Below are 20,410 nucleotides of genomic sequence, written 5' to 3' on the forward strand. Positions count from 1 at the left end.
GGGTCATTAACTAGTTTTGTTTGTTTGTTTGAGGATTTTTGATCTGATATAATCAGAAAATATGTGAAATACATATAAATGTCTATGCAAAACTTTTGAAGGCTTTCAGGAAAATATATCAAAGAATTATTTATTTATTTATATTATTAATTTATCAACTTATTAATTTATTATCTATTTATTATTAATCTATTTATCAATCTATCCATCTATCTATCTATCATCTATCTATTTATTTATTTATGTTTTTCAAAACACTTAACAACTGGTACTTCCATGTATGAGACCTAATTTGGGCAAACTCTGAAATCTGGCATGGAATATTTCAATACTCCAGCAGAGGGCAGGCCTCTCAAACGTAAATATTCTGTGCTGAGGAGAGTCAAGTGGATTAGCAAGAGCCAGTGGTTCATAGAAGCTATTGGGGCTTTCAGAAATCCGTGCTGCTGTTAAGAAATAAAAGTAGATGAAGCTTCTCAGATGGCAATTGGAGTAAGCACCAATCTGGTCCCAGGACATGGCCAGATCAGACTACGTATCCGCTATTGCTAGGAGTCTTAGCTGGGGTCATCCTTAGAGATTGCCTTGTGCCAGGTTTTTACCTGACCAGGAAATGCTTCTGCCGCTTTTCCAGTAGTCTCTTTCAATACCCTCTCCCTCCACCGCCTCCCCCGCCAAAACCTGATCGCTCATGTTCCCATCCCCACCAACCTTAGTCTACTCACGAAATCTCTTCCATTTCCCCTTCTCAGGGATATTCGGGCATCCCCGACCACGAACCTTCCTTGTTACCTAGTCTCTCTGGTTCTGTGGACTGTAGCATAATTATCTTTTATTTTACAGCTAGAGAAGAGTTTAATCCCGCAGAGTAATCCTGCTCGTTTATTAGCTGCCAAGGTAAACTACTGCCCCTTCCTCAGTTTATGCCTGTTTCTCAGCATGGGGGTTCTTGGAACTAATGTCACAGTTTCTCAAGGGAACTTATCCTCGAGCCCAGACGAGGAGAAGCAAGCCTCTTATGTCTTCCTGGGCAAATGGCACCCTTCCCTCTGAATAGAACATTTGCAGGAAGCAGGCTTTCTACAGAGGGTAGCAGTTTTGAAACTCGGCATCCTGCAGGCCTAAGCCTCATCCTGCCTTGCCCTGAGCATCATAACCCGGGAGACCCCCAGCCTGAGCGGCTGCATCCATACATGCGATTATGTCGAGTTGTCATTGCTGCTATATTTTTGGTCCCAGAGGATTTTCTGAAAATTTTTTCCAGCATTCAGTTCTACCATAAAGGTCACCTATTTTATACCACTGGAAATAAGTTCTGGGGGCTGCATAGATGGCTTATATTTCTGGAAGCAAATGATAGTTTAAAAAATTAAGCGGTAAATATTTTAAAGGTTATGATCACATTTAGAAAAAAACTTGGAAGATTCTGAGCAGCAGGGATAAGTTCTGCCTTTAAGGAAAGAAGATGCTCTTGTCCCACGGAGAGTTAAAATGAGGAAGAGCAGGGACAGGGCAGGGTGGCACTGTGATGCCATCAAAGAGACTCTCAGTCTGGAATTCTAAGGCTGAAAGAATTCAAAGGATTGTGTTGCTTGCATCATAATGTGTCTACTTAGGAGTGAGTAGGGAGGCCTTGAGTGCTCAGCAGGGTCCTCTTTGAAAATATCTCCCCCTTGGAGGAGTTATGTGGTTCTTGTAAAGAGGGCTGGAGCTGGTTAGCAATTCCACAGGTTTCCTTTGGATTCATTGTTATGGAGGGACATGAGCCAGGCAGAGTTGCTGGAGCCCACAGAATACATAGCTCAGCAAGGTTCAATAGGCTCCCTCTGCACATTCTGGTCATGATGCTCACGAAAGTCCTTCAGTTTAAGGAGTTTCTCTTTCATGCACACTTTCCTTTCTTTTGTCAGGAGAAAATGTTTTTAACAGTTAAATGCACATTTAATTTAGCTTTAACTTAAATGAGGCACTTAAATTTTTAATTTAAAAACTTAGAAATTAAAACACATGCATGTACTAATATGTATGAATAATACTAATAACAAAGAACCTCAGAAAATTCCACGTTTAGGGAGATATCTACATGTGCATGTCCTACTGGAATGAAAAAAAGAAACAAAAAAATTTTTTTAAAAAAGGAAAGGACATGACTGCTCCGAGGTGTAGTGAAGGTGAAAGATTATTGTAGACAGTGAGAGATCATAGTCAGAGGCAGGGACATCTGGGAGAGTCCAGAGTGGACATGACCAGACTGAACTGGGTCATGTGGGGAGAAGGGAGAGAGGGGACCAGGTGCAGCAGTTAGGAGGCCAGAGGTACGAAAGAGGTGGTAACCAAATGCTGGGATCATATAGAGAAGAACCTTTGGGGAGGGGCATCCCAGCCCCTGGATTGGAGAGTTCAGGGTAAAGGGTGGGATATGCAAACCATAACCTGTTACAGGTAGGGACTAAGGGATGCTGGAAGAACCTGGAGGCCAGGTCCGCTTTGATATGTTAAATAAATACCTCAGCCATTTGTCCTAGTGTTGAAACTTAACAATATTTGCGTTTATACCAATATATTTTTCCTTTATTCAATTAAAATATAATTACATCATTTCCCCCTCTTCCCTCCTTTCTACTTGGTCTGTGTCTCCCTCCAAACCTCAGGTCCTACTCTACTGTTGTTACACAAGCATACATGTGGAAAACTATATAACAATAACCTGCTGAGTTCATTCAGTATTGCCTGAATGTATATGTTTATAGATACCCTGGTTTCTACTGTGATGAAACATCATGAACAAAGGCAACTTGGGAAGGAATGGGTTTATTCAGCTTACATTTCCACATCGCTGTTCAGCATGAAAGGAAGTCAGGACAGGAACTCAAACAGGGCAGGAACCTGGAGGCAGGAGCTGCTGCAGGCTATGGCAGGGTGCTGCTTACTGGTTTCCTGTGGCTTCTCCAGCCTGCTTTCTATAGAACCCAGGGACCACCAATCCAGGGATGGCACCACCCACAAAGGGCTGAGCCTTCCCACAAAAATCACTAAGCAAAAAACAAACAAAGAAACAAATGCTCTACAGCTTAATCTTATGGAGACATTTTCTCAATTGAAGTTCTCTGTTTTCAGATAACTCTAGCTTGTGTCAAGTTGACATAAGACTAGCCACCACAATAACAATTCAATAGCTCATCCCTGGGAAAACTAATTCTCCTTCTCTCAACAGTTGTTAGTTGCTTAAAGCTCTTCAATAAGACATAAACTTGGCAGCAAACAAATCTCTAGCATGTATACAAACTCACAGAGATCGAACAACTCATTACTGAATGAGGAGCAGGTCACTGAAGAAACCAGGAAAGAAAGAAAATATTCCCTGGAAATAAATGGAAAAGAAAACATAAGAAAACTTCTTTAACTGCCCCTACATCTGCTTGGAGAGGATGGAGTGGTTAGTGCCTCATTTGAGGGGAATGTTAAGTGGGCTTTCTGGCTGATTTTTGAATATCGGATTCTGCACATGCGCATTGAGCACCTCCCTTGCTAACATACTGGACAGCTCTCCGAAGAGAATGTGCGCCCATCCCTGGCACGAGCCTGGGCACCAGCTTGCTTGTGTTTACCAGCGTTGCTTGGCGACCACGTTGCCAACTGCGTCTGCTACTAAGCCAGCACAGAGCTTCCCTACTGAGACATTGTGGCAAGACGTGGCTCTGAGTTTCCTTCCATATTCAAACATTTAGGAGCTGGCTTACTATAAACTTTGGTTCTGGGTTTGGGAGAGGCCATCTTGGTGTAGTCTCTTATTTTGGGTTGGGGATGCAGGAGAAGCTTAGCGGGAAAGAAGGGGCCTGTGAAGCAGACAACATTTACCATGGAGATATTCTTCCCCAAAAAGGAAAGGACGCCCCTGGGATTCTGTGATGGCCTGGATAAGATCTTCATGGGCTTTGGGAAAGAGGATGAGAGAGGCTGTCAGCCGCCCAAATACCACACCAGCTATGCACCTTATTATCCTATCCACAAGGCTGCAAGCATGGGCGACATAGACACCGTGAAGAGCTTCGTCAGTCGGGGAATTTTTGTCACGGAACAAATAGATTGGAAGTACAGGTAACAGAGGGAGTGGGGCTGGGAGGGTGGAGGGGTACCTTGGAGGGAGGCCGGGTAACTGGGGAGAAGGCCAGCTTACTGTCTGAGGGGAGAACAGAGAAGCATCTGTCATTCATCTTAGGCTGCACCTCTGAGAAGGGTGTCCCATCCAACTGTTCCTCGGTAACAGAGAAACAAACCAAGTTGTGCTTCACAGCCTTGACGGTTCTTCTAGAGCGCTGACTTGGCCTTTTCAAGGATTTCAACAAAGCTGTATAATACAGCTTTCGTGTATCCATTGGGGGGAAAACCATAACGTCATAAGCAGTGTGGAAAACTGAGTAAGAGAAATTTCTAGTATGTATCATCTTCCCACCTAAAAGGTTTTCTTGTTTTAAGACAAAAGTTGATACTATGTCAGTGTATTCCTATGTATCCATGTGTGCAGGAATGTACATTGTTTACTGAGAGGACTCACAAGAGAAGATGGTTTGTGTTCTCACGTGTATTCACTTATTTCATCTCCTTTAGTTGTGGGTACCATGTTCACTTCATGGTTTTCTGTACTTTGAGCTTCTCCCTCACGACTTTAAACACTCCTGAAGGGTCCTTTGGTGTCGTCCTTATAAGCCACTGTGTATTTATAATGAGATTTGATGACAAGTCTTGGTTTTCCCACAAGAGTTAACTCCAGTGATTTCTAGAACACCATATGGCTCCCTTTGACAGTTTTCAAATCACTAACCTCATCTTGACTTTTCATTTTTGTCCACCTTTGGGTCACTACAGTTTCCCCATCCTTCCTAGGCAGGTGCATGGGTTCCCAGTGTCTCACTGCTACTCTCTCTTCGGGTTTTTCTACGTTGGTGCCCTAAGAGGAGCAGGTTCCATGAGCAGTGCCCAGGTCCTACTGGTTCTCAATCACCAGGACTGTAGTATCTGAAGCTGACTGCTCCCTGACACATATGGTACTTTGTTCAGAAGGGTCCCAGCAGGGTGCCTTGACCCTGGCTCCAGGCTGGTCAACAGGAAGAATCTATATCCTAAAACACAGAAACAGCTCACATCAGGGAATACTGACTCCAGTGAAATTGTCTGATCTTTGTATTAAGACGCAGTATAATGACTTTTCTTCAGAAGAAAATCAAATTTTAAAATGCAGGGTCTGTCCTTAAATGCAACTGCATGTGTAAGTTTTGAGAAAATATTCTTTAAGTTCATAAAAATCCCTTTTGTACTCACAGAACTGCCCTGCATTTTGCCTGTGTCTATGGCCATCCAGAGGTGGTAGCTTTCCTGGTGGAGAACAGCTGTGAGATTAGTCCAAAGGACATTAAAGATGCCACACCTCTAATTAAGGTATATTACTGCCATCAGTTTCAAATGATATGAATTAGAAATACATTGTTACATGAAAAAAAAATAAAGCTTATATCACTTAAATGTAACTAAATATTGACGCCTGTGGAGTGCTGGTCTGGAGTTCTTTAACATTGTGTGTTGGTATTCCATCCACAGGCTGCACAATGCAGACAAACAGAATGCCTTGATATTCTGCTGAAGTGTGGTGCTGATCCAGATATTATGGACTGTCACGACAACACCGCTCTACACTATGCTGTCTATAACGGGGATGTCAAAACAGCCGCAAAGCTGCTTGAATACAGGGCGAACATTGAGGCAATAAACAAGGTATACACTGCCCACCTTTAATTCTAACGCATTTGAAACACACAGAGTGTAACAGCCATGTGTATGGAGAGTCAATTCTCTGTCTTTTCAAAGCTCGAGTCCTCTGATGGCAATGTTTTTGAAATAACTCAACCACTGAAGATACCACTTTAAATATTGGTACTCTTAAAGAAGTATTACACAGTGCAGCTTTCTGGAATGCATTCCTGACAAATGCTTATCACAGCAATGAATCTTCTAAAGCTCCGATTTGCCTGTTTTTAAGTCTGACAAAAGCTTTTTTGTGGTTAGTTAAAAATGACACCCAACATGTTTGCCTTTGATAACAACTTTCTCTTAAATGAGAAAGAAATGTTTTCTGATAAATGGGCATCTGAATGCTGCAGACAAGTTATGTCATGTGATCAATCTGTGAATGGTAAAGCCAAAGAAGGGAAACTAGAAAGGGAAACTGATGAGAAATTCTCATACAAATATGGGAATTTGATAATTGAGGGAAGAATACGAAGAAATCCTGATTTTTCGAAAAATGATTCACTTTATATTTATTCTGTGCTCTTCAGTTTGGTGATAATAATTCCTAACTAGGGAACATTACTAGTTAACAAGTGTGCCCAGAGGTGACTTTTAGTAGAACTCTGAAGAAATCAGACTGTCAATGAATAGGTAGCAACTACACAGAAAACGAAAGGGAAAATAAATAATTCACTGTGAACTGACCCTTGTCGGACAGAAATTGCCACTTGGAGAAGAGCCTAAAGTCTACTCTGAAATCTGCAGTGCTTTACTGGGACTTGGGAGATTTTCATGCTGCATTTTTGCATAGTCCAGTTATATTTGGAAAATTCTATTACCACTTCTGCCCCTACCTTGCAAGTGAAACAGGGTTTTCAGCGGAGGCAGTGTTTGTCTGTTTCTCTCTTTTGGCCAAATCCTGAAATGATAAAGAGAACTGGTCTACCTGTGAGAGACAAAGTAGAAATGATGCTCTTCTGCTTCCCTAGGCAAAATAAATAAACAAAAATGTGCAGCACAATCATCTGGAGAGTTTTGAAAATACACAAGTATCTAGACTTTACCTCTAATGTCTGAATCAGCATAGCTATTAAGACCCAGGCTTAAGTATTTAAAAATGTTTCATCCATGTGATGGTGAAGGTGCCCTCCCCACTTATCCCCACCACCTGTGGTGGGCAGGCAACAGAGCTGGTCCCCCATCTTACCAGCTGCAGTGTCTGGGAAAGTGGACCCTGCACCTCACCTGGGCAGCACAATAGAACTGACCTTATTGACAGAGGTTGGGGGGTAGGTGGAGGGAAGGGGCTGGGCTGGTGAACTGGCCCTGAGAACTTAATCTTGGGAGATCTGGCCCTGCTTTTCATCTTCCATACAGTGGTGTGGGCAGGTGAGAGATGTCTTGCCCCCACACCACCCCTTCTTACCTGTAGCAGGTGGGAGAGCTGGTTCTGAGGTCTTAAGAATGGCAGAGCATCCCTGCCAGCTGCAGCACTCGGAAGAGTGGACACTGAGCCTGGCCAGGGTAACAGTAGAGCTGGCCCTGTGAATGTGTAGGTTTGGGAGAGCCAAGCCTGAGGGTGGGAAAACAGGAGAACTGGCCCACCCCTTGCTCATTTCTGCAAGGGGTGAGCTAGTCAGGACAATGGTGGAGAGCTCGAAGTGGTGCTGAGGACAGGGGAGAGCTAGCAGGCTGACCAACCCTGCAACTACCCACGCCCAGGATTATCAGTTGGCCCAGCTCAATATCCACTCCATCTGTGATCTGCTGGAGCACATGAAAGGACCAGACCTGCAGACCCAAAGCTGCAGGATCTCCATGACACAGGATAATAACAGGATAACCAAGAGGAGTCCCAGTAATGGCTCAGTATCAATAGTGTAGCAGAAACCAGAGGCCTTGAACCAGACCAATGACTCTTTGTAATGAACACTTGCAAGTAAAGATATATGGACAAAAGGGTTTACTGCGTGACTCACTGTGTCATACTGCAGCTTCCATAGTGAGATTTTTCCGGTTTTTTTTCTTTCTTTCATTTTCTCTTAAATTGTATTTTATTTTGTAGGGGAAGGTTGCAAGGACAGAGGACAGGTATGAAGGGACAGGAAATGAATGGGATCGAAATGTATGATGTGGAAGACACAAAGAATAAATAAAATCAAAGTTAAAAAAGTTTCTTTCAGTTCTTCAGTTCCTAGAAAAGAATTTGTATTTTTGCACACAAAATGTGAACCACACCCACAATTAAGGTTTTTTTCAAAGGGCCAAGAACTCAGTGGAGTCCGATATAAACAGTGTCATCCAGGAACTGATCTACAGCTCAACTGCAGGAGATCCTTTTTAAAAATTTATTTTACTAAAAAATATAGTTGTGTGGGAGTGTTTTGCCTGCAGGCATGTAAATGTACAACATGCACACAGTACCCATAGAGGCCAGAAATGGGTATTAGATCCTCTGAAATGAATTACAGATGGCTGTGAGCCACAGTGTGGATGCTGGGACTGGGACATGGGCCCTCTGCAAGCAGACAGTGCTCTTAACCACTGAGTATCTTTCCAGCCCAAGGAGATACTTAAAGAAATGCGGGTTTCAAGTTGCTCTTAAGTAACCAAGTCCAGACTGCTTAGTGCTCATTTTGTTGTCTGTCACCTGTGACGGAGGTGTCCCTACTGTCTGAGGCCCACAAGTGCCCAGTTTGCTAGAGACCCCTTTAGATTACCAGATGTCATCTACCCAAAGGTGTGTTTGTATGAACAGTTGCTTTATGGTGTTTTGTGATAGAGATTTTAAACTTCCAAACAATTTATAAAATATGGCTTTTTTTTTCCCTGTTACTCCCTTAGAAATTGGATTGAATTTTAAAAGTTAGGAGTTGTTATTTTAAAACTTTATCTCAAGCCAGGTGGTGGTGGCCCATGCCTTTAATCCCAGCATTCAGAAGGCAGAGGCAGGAGGATCTCTGTGAGTTCAAGGCCAGCCTGGGCTAGAGTGAATTCCAAGGTTCCAAAACTACACAGAGAAACCCTGTCTCAAAAAACAAAACAAACAATCAAACAGAAAACAAAAAACAACAACAAAACCAAAAACTTTATCTCTGTCTTAAACACATAAAAATGCCTGTATGTACTATTAGGTTAAGTGTAGTTAACTCTAAAAGATTATGGCAACTGCAGACAAAATTGTACCATTTTGTACCAAGGAAGGTGACCTACTAGCTTTCCTCAACATAAAAGAAATATGTATAGATCAGTGTTAGAATTATTATTGATAAAACCATTGTCTTTTATTCCTGGCTTATGTTTTGCTCAAAAATAGCTTGAAGTAGTAATTAAAATGAAACCAGAATAAAAATAGATTAAAAATAGCAAATGAAAAAGGCATGCTGTCACAAATCCTAGCATCGTAACACTTAGGAGACTGACAGAGGACAACCATAAGCACAAGAAGCTAGCCTGAAATACATAGTGATATTCTGTCTCAAAGGCAAAAACCAACTGTAAACTCCCCCACCAAAAAAAAGAAAAGCAGTTGTGCTTCAGAGTCAAGAGATCCTCATCATTGTCATCATTATCATCCTCATCATCATTTTGGAACTCACTATCCAGACCAGAATGGCCTTGAACTCATGGAGACCTGCCTGCCTCTGCCTCCCACATGATGGGCCTAAAGGTGTGCACCACCACCACACCAGGCCTGAGATTATTATCATAATTGAGAATAAATTTTCCTGATGAGTTCTCTACAGTTAAATAAGACTCTTATTCTATAATAAGAGCAAGCAAAGTCCTTTCGAAGCCTGTTCATTTAAGTGAGAGCCCATTTTCTGCAATTGCATGAAACATCTGCTGCATCTCAAAATTCTCAACACTGTGTCCCTTGAACTCTACATCCTTAAATGCTAACGTCTGCCATAAAAGGCAGTTTCAAAAAAGTAGAAATTATGAAAAATAAAGGGGATTTCCCTGACTTGTACTACTACTACTTCTTCCTTCTTCCTCTTCCTCTTCCTCTTCCTCTTTCTCTTTCTCTTCCTCCTCCTCCTTTTTCTTCTTTGTCACATTCCCAGATAGGTGGTCATGCAGTCTTTTTGTTGGGTCATGAAATATCTGGAAAAGAGTTCTTTCTTTGTAATGCAGAGAGAAAGAAAATATAGACTTTAGCTTATTTGCCAGCAACAACACAGAAAATTTTTGCTGTTGTGGTCGTTGTTGTGAGTTGTTGAAATAAAAATACAGAATCAAGAAACTTTTGCTTAGTTAGGAACAATCACATGGCCCCAAAACACCAGTATGCATGTTTTGACAAAAGCAAAAATCTGTGGCAATAGGAAATGTTTGCCGTGGATTTGGGAATAAATATATGCACTCCTCTAGGTAGAGGGATTTCATGGAAAAGGGGGAGCCCATGTGGAAGTCAGTAGGTTGAGGAAGAAATGGCCAGTCATTTATTGTTGGCATTCATGATTATGTGCTCAAGGAATTTATTAATTTTTAATTCATCACTGATTTTGTTTTGACAGAACAAGATCACACCACTTTTGCTTGCTCTGAAACAAAACAAGGAGAAGATGGCAGAATTCTTAATCAACAAGGGAGCCAACACAAAATCATGTGACTTCCTGGGAAGGTAAAAAAAAGTCCTTGTACCTTAGCTGGGAGGTGCACATGCCTTTAATCCCAGCACTCAGGAGGCAGAGCCAGGCAGATCTCTGAGAGTTTGAGGCCAGCCTGGTCTACAGAGCAAGATCCAGGACAGGCTCCAAAACTACACAGGGAAACCCTGTCTCAAAAAAAAAAAAGAAAAAGTCCTTATACTTTAATAAAGTTAGTGAGTTTGGTGCTGTAGCCATCCCCCAAGCCATAATGTTAAATACATAGGAAAAAGAATGTAATGTTTACTTACTGAGATAACATTAACTTAGACCATCAGTTTGGTACAAAAGAAAGTATTCAGTGTGAACAACAAAAAGACAACATACAATAGGGTCTATATTTTCTGATAATACAAAATGATGTTGATTAGTTGTATTCCTACTTATTCATCAAGCAACTTATTTAGCTAAACAGGTCTCATATTTTATTTGTTTTTAAGGTGTTAATTTTAATTAATTAATTATTTTTGTGGAGCTGAGGATCAAACCCAGGGCCTTGCGCTTGCTACCACTGAGCTAAATCCCCAACCCTTAATTTTAATTTTTTAATAACAGTGTGACTCTTAATGTCTTAATAGTATTTTCACCCATGCTCCTCATATACTGCTTCCTCAAAAATAAAAATCTGTTGGATGGCTGTTTGCATTAAATTTCTTTGCAAAATATTGTATGGTTATCACTCAGTAACTGTTAATTCCTTTTACCACATGGTACTCTACTTTTTCCATTTTTTCCATCTGAATTTATTTTGAAACTTTATTATTTGGCATGGTCAAAAGAACAAGAAACTACTTTTATTGAATAAGTTTGAATGAGTAAAAATCACAGGTGGTTGACAAGAAAAAAAATCTCAGTATTCACACAAGACTAAACTTAATTCCACCCTCCACACTTCCTGAATGTACAACCTCAGGAATGTTGCACATCGGTAGATTTACTTCCTAATTCAAAAAGCAGGATTATGCGGGGACATAGTGTGTATTATGTACTATGTAGTTCTAACACATGGTCATCTGCTACAAACATCATTGCTACCATTATTAGAATCACTTATTTTATAATTATACTATTATTATGTTAATCATGCAAATAAGCTTTTTGCCTTTGATCTTCAGTTTATGAATTACAATATATTATGTCAGACTAGAGAAGAGACAAAAAATTCTCTATTTAAATATTCACCTTCTTTGAGAAATAGCCTCAATATTTGTGAATGAGAGGGCATGGGGTTCTGAATTCTACTATTCTACCTTAATGGGAGAACAGGCTTTCTGTTTATTTTTTCTCGAGTTATCCTGGAGATAATTTACAGGATGAACATTTGAGCTCCCAAGATGTTTATGTCTGTTAGTAGATGGTCAGTTCTACATACACAAGCAATATTTCAAACTGATAAAACATATTCAATGAGGTGTTTAACAACTTTATTAAAGTACCTAACAGCCGGTCTCTACCTCTGCTCTTTTAGAAGCACCCTTATGTATGCTGTAAGATGTGGGTCGGAGCTTATCATCAAGCTTCTTCTTCAAAGAGGTATTGATACCTTTAAGCAAGATGCCTTTGGATGGACAGCTAAACGTTATGCTGTTGAAAGTAAAAGCAAAGTGTAAGTGTTCGCATTTATTTGTTAACATTAAATGGAGATGCAAAGGAATGACTAATACCACATCTTATATATTTAGTTTAGGTTGTCTTGAAATGGCAGTGGCATAGTCCACCCTATCATCCAGAAACTAATCAAAGCTCTGGATGAATTAGAAGAAGCAATGGATGCAGGATTCTTTGTCTCTGGATTTTTATTTTGGCTGTGTGTGTATACTAGCGTGAGAGTGGATGCTGGCAATTGAACCTGGGACTTCACACAATTTAGGCACGTATTTTATTGAAGGACTATATTACTATCTCTTAGGTTAGGACTTTTTAAACTCTATAGGTGAAGAAACTTTGTAAAACCCTACTTAGTCTTGAGATAATGATGCCCACCAAAAGAAACCCAGAGTTGAGCCTTGTGGAGTTATGGGCAACATCATCTGAAGGAAAATCACACACACTCAGCAAAAGTACTCCTACTCCCAGAATTCCATGGACATCAGCTCTCAGTGCATGTTATTCCTTTCTGCCAGGGCCATGTGATCTCTGTAGGTTGAGTGTTACCATTTTCTAGCTGCTGCTCTTGCCTTTTGCCACATAGTGTGCCCCGCCTTTTACTTCCAGAGAGATAGGAACATTTGGAGTCCCTGGATACCCTAAAGAGGCTGGAATATGCCAGGGGTCTGGGAAATATGGAGCACTTGTTGATACCAAGAAACCTGAGTGAAGGAAATTTGGAGACCTGGTAGACCCTGGGGCACTTGGACACCTGAGTGAATTGAGAATTGGAATTTGAGGGACCTGAAGGTATTTTGGGGATCTGAGGTTACTGGAAGTCCTTGTGAGTCTGGGGGCATAGGGTGATCTGGGTATTTGGGGGGACTGAAAGGCCAGGAGTCATTTAAATCTAAGGGCATCAAGATGTTGGGTGCCATTGGGTATGGTGGGATATGGGAGGACATGGACATGTTGTTGAATTGAAAATTGCAAAAACTCACTTGACATCTGTATATTGATATCAAGTACATACTAGTATTTTGCTAGCTCTGGAAATTTTAGACTTTTATCTTCACTATCTAAGCATTTTGCATCTTTAGTCCAAATATAATCCATACATTTGAGGCATGAATAATTTTACATTGTTGTTAACTAGCTGTTTAGATTTTAAAATGTTAAATGGATGATTTTCTTTGAACTATGTGATGAAAAATAGAATAGGTAAAAACAAAAGCATAATATTATTTTTGGTAAGGCCAATATAAGAATATCAGATCTTTCAAGGAAATACATGTTGAGGATTGTTTGGAAGTCTAAAACAATTCAGCCTAAAGACACAAATGGTCTTGTTGCTTTTCTATTTGTCATGTATACTTTATATTACCTTATTTGGCTATATCAGCCTGGTATACAAAAGCAGTTAAAGTCATTATTTTTTAGAGGAAGACATTAAGCCTAACAGAAATAACATGTCCAAGAACAAGCAGCTATTGGCTACAAATGTAAGATTACTTCTGTGTTCAAGACGTTTTCCATCATGCTGAGAAAACTTAGTTCGTGTATGGAGTTGGCTTGCTTTTGATTGATGACCATCCTGCTTCATTTTTCTTTGTTCAGTTATAAGCTTGATAAAATACAAAATCCACATGTTTGTAGTATATGTTTAAAGGTTCTGATAGTATCATAGATAATGCCTGAAATACTCCTCTGAGTGTAATGTGACAGGTGAGTGTTTTCATATCAACATTGAACTAGTAGATTGATTTGCCATTCTTTTGGTCCATGACAGTAGGAAACTACTTATTGACTATGATGAAGAGGAACTGAGACAAACAGGTTTAGGTAAGAGTTCTGATAGTGAATTACTGGGAAATTTGAAACTAAATGTAAATGGAATTGGTATTTTTCTTAACTTGTTTTCTAAGGGCTTGGAGATCAGAATCCTTTAAAAAAAAAACTTACATGAAATTTTCAATTAAAAAAAAACTTGTCTAAAATTCCTTTTACTTAATTTCCTTGAAATTTGTGTGTCATTATATAGAAAGAAAAAATACTTTAAAATTACATGATTGTCACATTAAAATTGGATTTGTTAAAGAAAATGGATTTTTTCTGAAATATTGGAATGAGCGTAATGAATTTAGTAAGTGGATATTATTATATTGATGTAATATTCTCTAATCAGCATTGTGATTTATTCACGTGGGCTCATAGTTAGCTCTTCTTCATGGAGATCATATTTTTTCTATTAACTATGTTGTTCACCCTGACATATGCATACTTTTTGTATTCCTTATGTCCCTTGGGAACAAAATCATACTTCCTAAATCATAACCATGTACTTTATTTACTGTGTTTCCTCACACTTGGCATGAAAAAGCAGGAAGGCATGATAACGGGAGGAGGGAGAGGATTAACATGAGGAGGACTGAGAGAATCAACAAGAGGACTGTATCATGAAATGTCAAGACTAAATGCATTACTTTGTATATTAACTTTAAAACTGATAAAAATGCATATTCATATTTTCTATTAATGTACTTCTGTCCTGTCACTGTCCTTACTTATAATTAGTTTCAGAGCTAAGTTCCAGCAGCCTCAAAGAGGTATGCTCAGCCACCCATCCCAATGGGAATATTAACATTTCTAGTAAGTGTGAAAATCAGAGAAATATTCAGTCAAGGCACATATTGGGAAGAGGAGCACACAAAGGAATACAAAGCTCACCTTCAGGGTCCTAGCACAGATTTAGGTACAAGTAATGTCAGAATTGAGGCAAGCTGAAGAGGGTGCATAATTCAGAAGTCATGGTTAAGGTGTGTCTGAAGGACACTGTGCCAGTTCTGATCTGTAAAGTGATCTGAAGGAGTCCTTGTTGGTTGAGGGGACAAGCTGCTTCTCAGGACATGATTGCTCATGCTCCAGGGACAGCCTTGCCATTATGGATTACTACCTTTTTCAGGGAATAGGTTTATCATGTAAGGCTCTTTTGTCCCCAGGGAAAAGGTTTCACAGGATAATAGGAGTCTGTAGGTACCATTTGAGAAACTTGAATGGGAGACTGTAAAAGTTGATAATAAGTTGTCTCAGTTACTCTTTGTGAGTTCAGCCCTGAAGAGGAATGATATAGGTTAGGCATCACTATGTTTTAGGAGGACAGTTCTTTAATGTTTAATATGCCTTGTGCCAAATTTAGTAGGTTATACAACACACAGGAGGAGATTTCAAATGGAAAGATGTAGAGGATTTTTCATATTTTCATTTGCATTGCAGGCCCAAGTGAGGTATTAGTGCTTTCTAGCATAGTTTCTAAGCACCTATTGTTTACTGATGAGTTAACAAAATTGAAATACTTGATTGGAACCACAGACACGAGAATTCTGATCATTTCTGTGTCTTTGTGAATGCTGATCCCCTTTCCTGTCTACATGGATTGATTGCATCTTCTTTTGCTTTGTAGAGATCATGAAGAAAGATGCTTGCTCAACGGTAATGACTTTTTATAATTTTCTTGAATTACTAAGCAGATATTGCATGAAATGTTCAACACTTAAAAATTACCCTGTTTCAAAGCCCTTCCCGCCTACCTCAGAAGTGAAAGATTCTCTTCAAAGTGAAGGAGTGGAAAAGACAGAGGCAAAACCATCGAAGTCAGGTAAAATTTCCAGTTTAAGTTATTTGAAAAGAAGTAGGTGAAATATTAATGCTCCCAGGATTCCCATTCTTAACGCTACCCATTTGCAAAGAGATGGTGTACATTGTCATTGCCAACAAAATGGTTGTTTCGGGCATCAATATTTCAGAGCAAGGTCTTCATTTCTACAAGTAAGACATGCTGACAAATAGAAGTTTTGACTTAAATTTTACTCTTTCATGTTTTAATACTTTACATTTACCAGTTTGGAATCTCATAGACATTTAAAGAGGTTAATCATAAGACTTTTTAGGTTTTCCCAAAGTTTAAAACTGCCTTCAGTGTGGAAGAAATGAGAACAAGCCTAATGACAATTGTGTGTGACTCTCCCAGCAAGAAGCATTACCTTTCATGATAACCTGAAAAAAGTAAAATAGGGAAGGAAGACAGATGCTGGAGGTTCTGCTCCCTAATTTTGGGAAGTCAGGCGAAGGATTCCCCGAACATAGAAGTTGTGGGTTAATCTTGACATATAGCAAGAGAGCCTCTGTTATAAACAACAACAAAAATCCATTTCAATTCTACCAGGACACCAGGTCTTCTGATTCCAGTTACTTACTAGCTAATTTAGTGATCTTGTCAGCTATGTATCTGACCCTAAAACATAGATAGCATTATATAATTGGTTTTAATGCATAAAATCAAATCAGTTCACTTCATATTGTCATGTTTATTTTTCTTTTTTTCTTTAATCATTTTTTAATGATTTAAAATTTTTAACCATTTCGTGTAATGTATTTTGATGATGCCCACCTCATTATACTTCCATCCTTCCCGACCTCATCCTGCCTCCCATCATCTGATGATGCAAACTACTCTTTCTCTTTTCTCTGAGCCCATGTTAAATTCAGTCTCATTTGCATGTTAAGTATTGTCTTAGGGTTTTTATTGCTGTGAGAGACCCACCATGGCTACTGCAACTCTTATAAAGAAAACATGTAATCGAGGTGGCTCACTTACAGCTTCCCAGGTTCAGTCCAGTATCATCATAACCAGGAGCATGACAGCATGCAGGCAGGCATGGTGGCTGGCTACGTCTTGACCAGAGGGCAGCAGGAAGTCGACTGTCATACTGTCTGAAGCTTGAGAAAAGAGATCTCAAAGCCCACACCCCCAGAGTGACACACTTCCTCCAACAAGACCACACCTACTCCAACAAGGCCACACCTACTCCAACAAGGCCACACCTCCTAATAGTGCCACTCCCTTTGGGGGCCATTTTCTTTCAAACTGCCACAAGTATACAATCTACACCTGGCTGCCCTTCAGCTGTTCTTCCTTCTTGATGAGTTCAGTGAAAATTAGAAGTAGAACACTTAATGAAAAGTATGAGAATGCATTCCTTCAACTTTGTGGAGTAAAATGCAACCCACAACAAAACAGCAATGAAAATGGTTCACATCTGTTCCCTCATTTCTCATTTTCTCAGTTTTTAAAAATTGCATATTGTTCATTTGTGTGTGTGTGTGTGTGTGTGTGTGTGTATGTGTGTGTATACACATGCTCACAGGGGATCATGCATACAGTGGCATATGTGTGGAGATCAGAGGACAATGGATAGGAATAAGTTATCTCCTTCTGGAATATCAGTTCCTGGGATGCCTCTCAGGATATCAGACTTTATAGGAAGCACCTTGACTGCTGAGCTGGGTTATATGAGCAGCACAAGTATTTAATATTAATGTCCAGATTTGAATTCTTCAGGAAACCACATTTGTTCACTTTTAAAAATGTTAGTAAAGTCATTGTGCATTGGAAATAGATAAATTTGTATCAAATGTTTCATGAAGCTTTACCTCAGTTTCGGTCAGCTTCATCCTCATTTTGTTATTCTGTTCTCTATTAACTCTCCTGGCTCTAATTATTCCTATGAACTTCGCATCCATCATTACCACATTTAGAGTGATAAATCACCATTGGAAATGTGAAGGAGAATCACGCTTTGGAACATTAATAGCCAAGATTCCAAAATACATAAGCTTTCATCATTCAGTGTAAGGCTGACTTTTGTCAACTGGACACATGCTAGAATGTCATGTGAAGAATGATGTCAGTTGAGGAACTGTCTCCACCCGATTGCCCTTAGCTAAGTCTTCAGGGGCGTTTTCTTGATTGCTGATTGACTTGGGAGGGCCCAGCTCACTGTGAGTGGCACCGCTCTTGGGCAGGTGGTCCTGAGTTGTTTAAGAAAGCAGGCTGAGCAAGCCACAAGAAAAGCAGTAAGCAGTGTTCCTGCATGACTTCTGCTTCAGCTCCCGCTGTCAGGTTCCTGTCCTCAGTTCCTGCATCAGCTTCCCTTGATGAGGGGCTATAATGGTAGAATTTAACTAGAATGATTGCCTTCATCCAGGAAAAGGTTTACCCTGCAGGGCTCTCCTGTTCCTGGAACAGACCTTGCAGATTCCATTTGGGAGCCCGGACAGGAAACTAAAAGCTGACAGTAATTATCTGAGTTGATTTTTGTGGCTTCAGTGACATAGGCTAGATGTCACTTGTTTCTAATCAGACACTCTGTGTTTGATGTGCCTCTGTGTAGAGGTTAGTGGGTGGCCCAAAGCACAGGAGACAGATTCCAAGGGGAGGGATACCAAGATTTGATCCTGTTTTTAATGACATTGTAAGCCAATGGAGGAGTCAATATTTTTTTAGAAAACAAAATGATCTAAGTGACTGTTAGATTTTGATCATTTAGAACCAAAATATAATTTGGAAATATGAGCACTAGAATGCTGCTCTTTGCTGTGTCTTCCTGAATGCTGGTTACTTTTGCCTTTTTATTACATTTTGATCATATTTCCTGTTGCTTTTTAGGGAACACTGAGAAGGATGCACCCTCAATGGTAACAACTGTTATGATTTTTATCTTAAATTACTAAGTAGATATTATGTGAAATATATAACTTTAACAATCAGCCTTGTTTTATAACCCATCCAGCCTACCACAGAAGTGGAGGATTCTCCTCAAAGTGAAGCAATGGAAAAGGCAGAGGCAAAACCGTCAAAATTAGGTAAAAACTCCAGTTCTAATTACTAGGAACAAAGTAGGTGTAAGGTAATGTGCACAGGAATTGGGTTCCTGTCCCAATTCCATGAGACTGCAGAGGACGGAAAAATCTGTCATCCCCAGTGCTGGTGTCCTCATTGGCATCCATATTTCAGAAAAATGTATGAGATGTTGACAAATGAATTCCAACTTAGATTTTTTTTCTCCTTTTCAGTTTTAATGCCTTAAATTTATCCATTTACAATCTGTCCCTCATAGGCCCTTACCAAGGTTAATCATGAGGCTTATCAGATGCTCCTAAAATTTAAACATGCTGGGGCTGAGTACATTAAGGACATAGTTTAAGACAACTATATATAAATGTGTCAGGATGCAGTATAGGTATCCATGATAATCTGAAAAACATCAGTCGAAATAGAAATAAAATGCCAGAGATGCAGATGCTGTGACACAACCCAGAGTCTCAGATCCTGGAGCCCAGGAATTCTGGACTAGCTTTGGCACAGAGCAACATAATTTATATTCAAAGATAAATAAAGCAAAGCCCATTTTAGTCATATCCTGACACTACATCATTTATTAATAATTCAGTTTTTTCCAGTTAATTTAGTGATGTCATCAGATATATATCTGATGACAAAATAAAATCTTATGTAATTAGATATAATGTATAAGTCCAAACTCATACAGACTTCAAAGTGAATTAATTGTATTTAAATTTTCTTCACTTTTGCTTTTCCTTATTTGCCTGTTTTTAAGTCAGTTTTGAGCATTTCATATGTGTATAGAAAACAAGGTGACCAAAACCACCCCATTGACCTCTCTTCCACTCTGTGCACCTTGGCTTTCTCATTTGTTAACCTTCTCTATTATTTTCTCTTTTCTGAGTGGTTCAGAACCATTCTACGTGCATCCTAAGCATACCCTCTGTAAGGAGCTGCTCCCTGAGTCCCACTCTGGTTTCTCACATGGTTCAGAAGAAATGAGACACAGAAATGCTAGAAAACATTAGACTGAGCCCCTTCAGCATCAACCATAGGAATATAAATCGTGAAGCATCAACTATGGGAACGTAATCCACAAAGTGCCCAGGGCTGGCAGATATCCTGTTGCCCTTCTCATCAAATTTGCTAATTGTTCATGTTGATGGCAAGAGTCTGTTCTTCAGGAATCCAGATTAGAGCTTTAAAAACAACTAAATTCCTCTATAGTGGAAATTGATGTTTATATTATAAATTTCTAAATATTTCTGGATGCTTTACTTCAAGTCTGTTCAGTTTCATCTTCATTTTGTAACACTGCTTTCTATTCACTCCTCTTCCACTACTAGAGACCCTATCTCAATGAATGAATGAATGAATGAATGAATGAATGAATGAATGAATGGGGAAAAAGATATTGTACCAACCAGTCCATGAGTAGAAGTGTTAGGCATATAAGTCAATAATTTCATGTGGTAAGGATGTAAGATGAACTCTGAATACGGTATTTAGGTAGCCTCCATGAAAAGCAATCCCTGTAAATGTAGAGAGAGTCAAAATGAGGAAGACTCATGTAACAGAATGTTAAACATTTGTCAGAGTAGTGCATCAAAAACATGTTCAGCATCAGGAACAAGTTCACAGACAAATGTGTACACAGGAACAATAATATTTTGATGAATACATTTTTGAATAGTTTAGAAATTAT

The 20,410-nt window shown here is 39.6% G+C and overlaps 1 protein-coding gene across 1 annotated transcript; it reads left to right on the forward strand.

The window, feature by feature from the left end:
* The first annotated feature begins 3,727 nt into the window (after nt 1–3,727).
* On the forward strand, nt 3,728–18,593 carry LOC118581753 (ankyrin repeat domain-containing protein 7-like). The gene is made up of 9 exons (XM_036184216.1): nt 3,728–4,098; nt 5,322–5,436; nt 5,596–5,769; nt 10,305–10,411; nt 11,905–12,042; nt 13,813–13,865; nt 15,484–15,512; nt 15,597–15,678; nt 18,529–18,593. Exons 1-9 carry the CDS (start codon nt 3,860–3,862, stop codon nt 18,591–18,593), a joined length of 1,002 nt encoding a protein of 333 aa, XP_036040109.1. The 5' UTR covers nt 3,728–3,859.
* The last annotated feature ends 1,817 nt before the right edge of the window (nt 18,594–20,410 follow it).

This window comes from Onychomys torridus, chromosome 4 (genome assembly GCF_903995425.1).
Source record: "Onychomys torridus chromosome 4, mOncTor1.1, whole genome shotgun sequence".
In the NCBI taxonomy this organism is placed as follows: domain Eukaryota; kingdom Metazoa; phylum Chordata; class Mammalia; order Rodentia; family Cricetidae; genus Onychomys; species Onychomys torridus.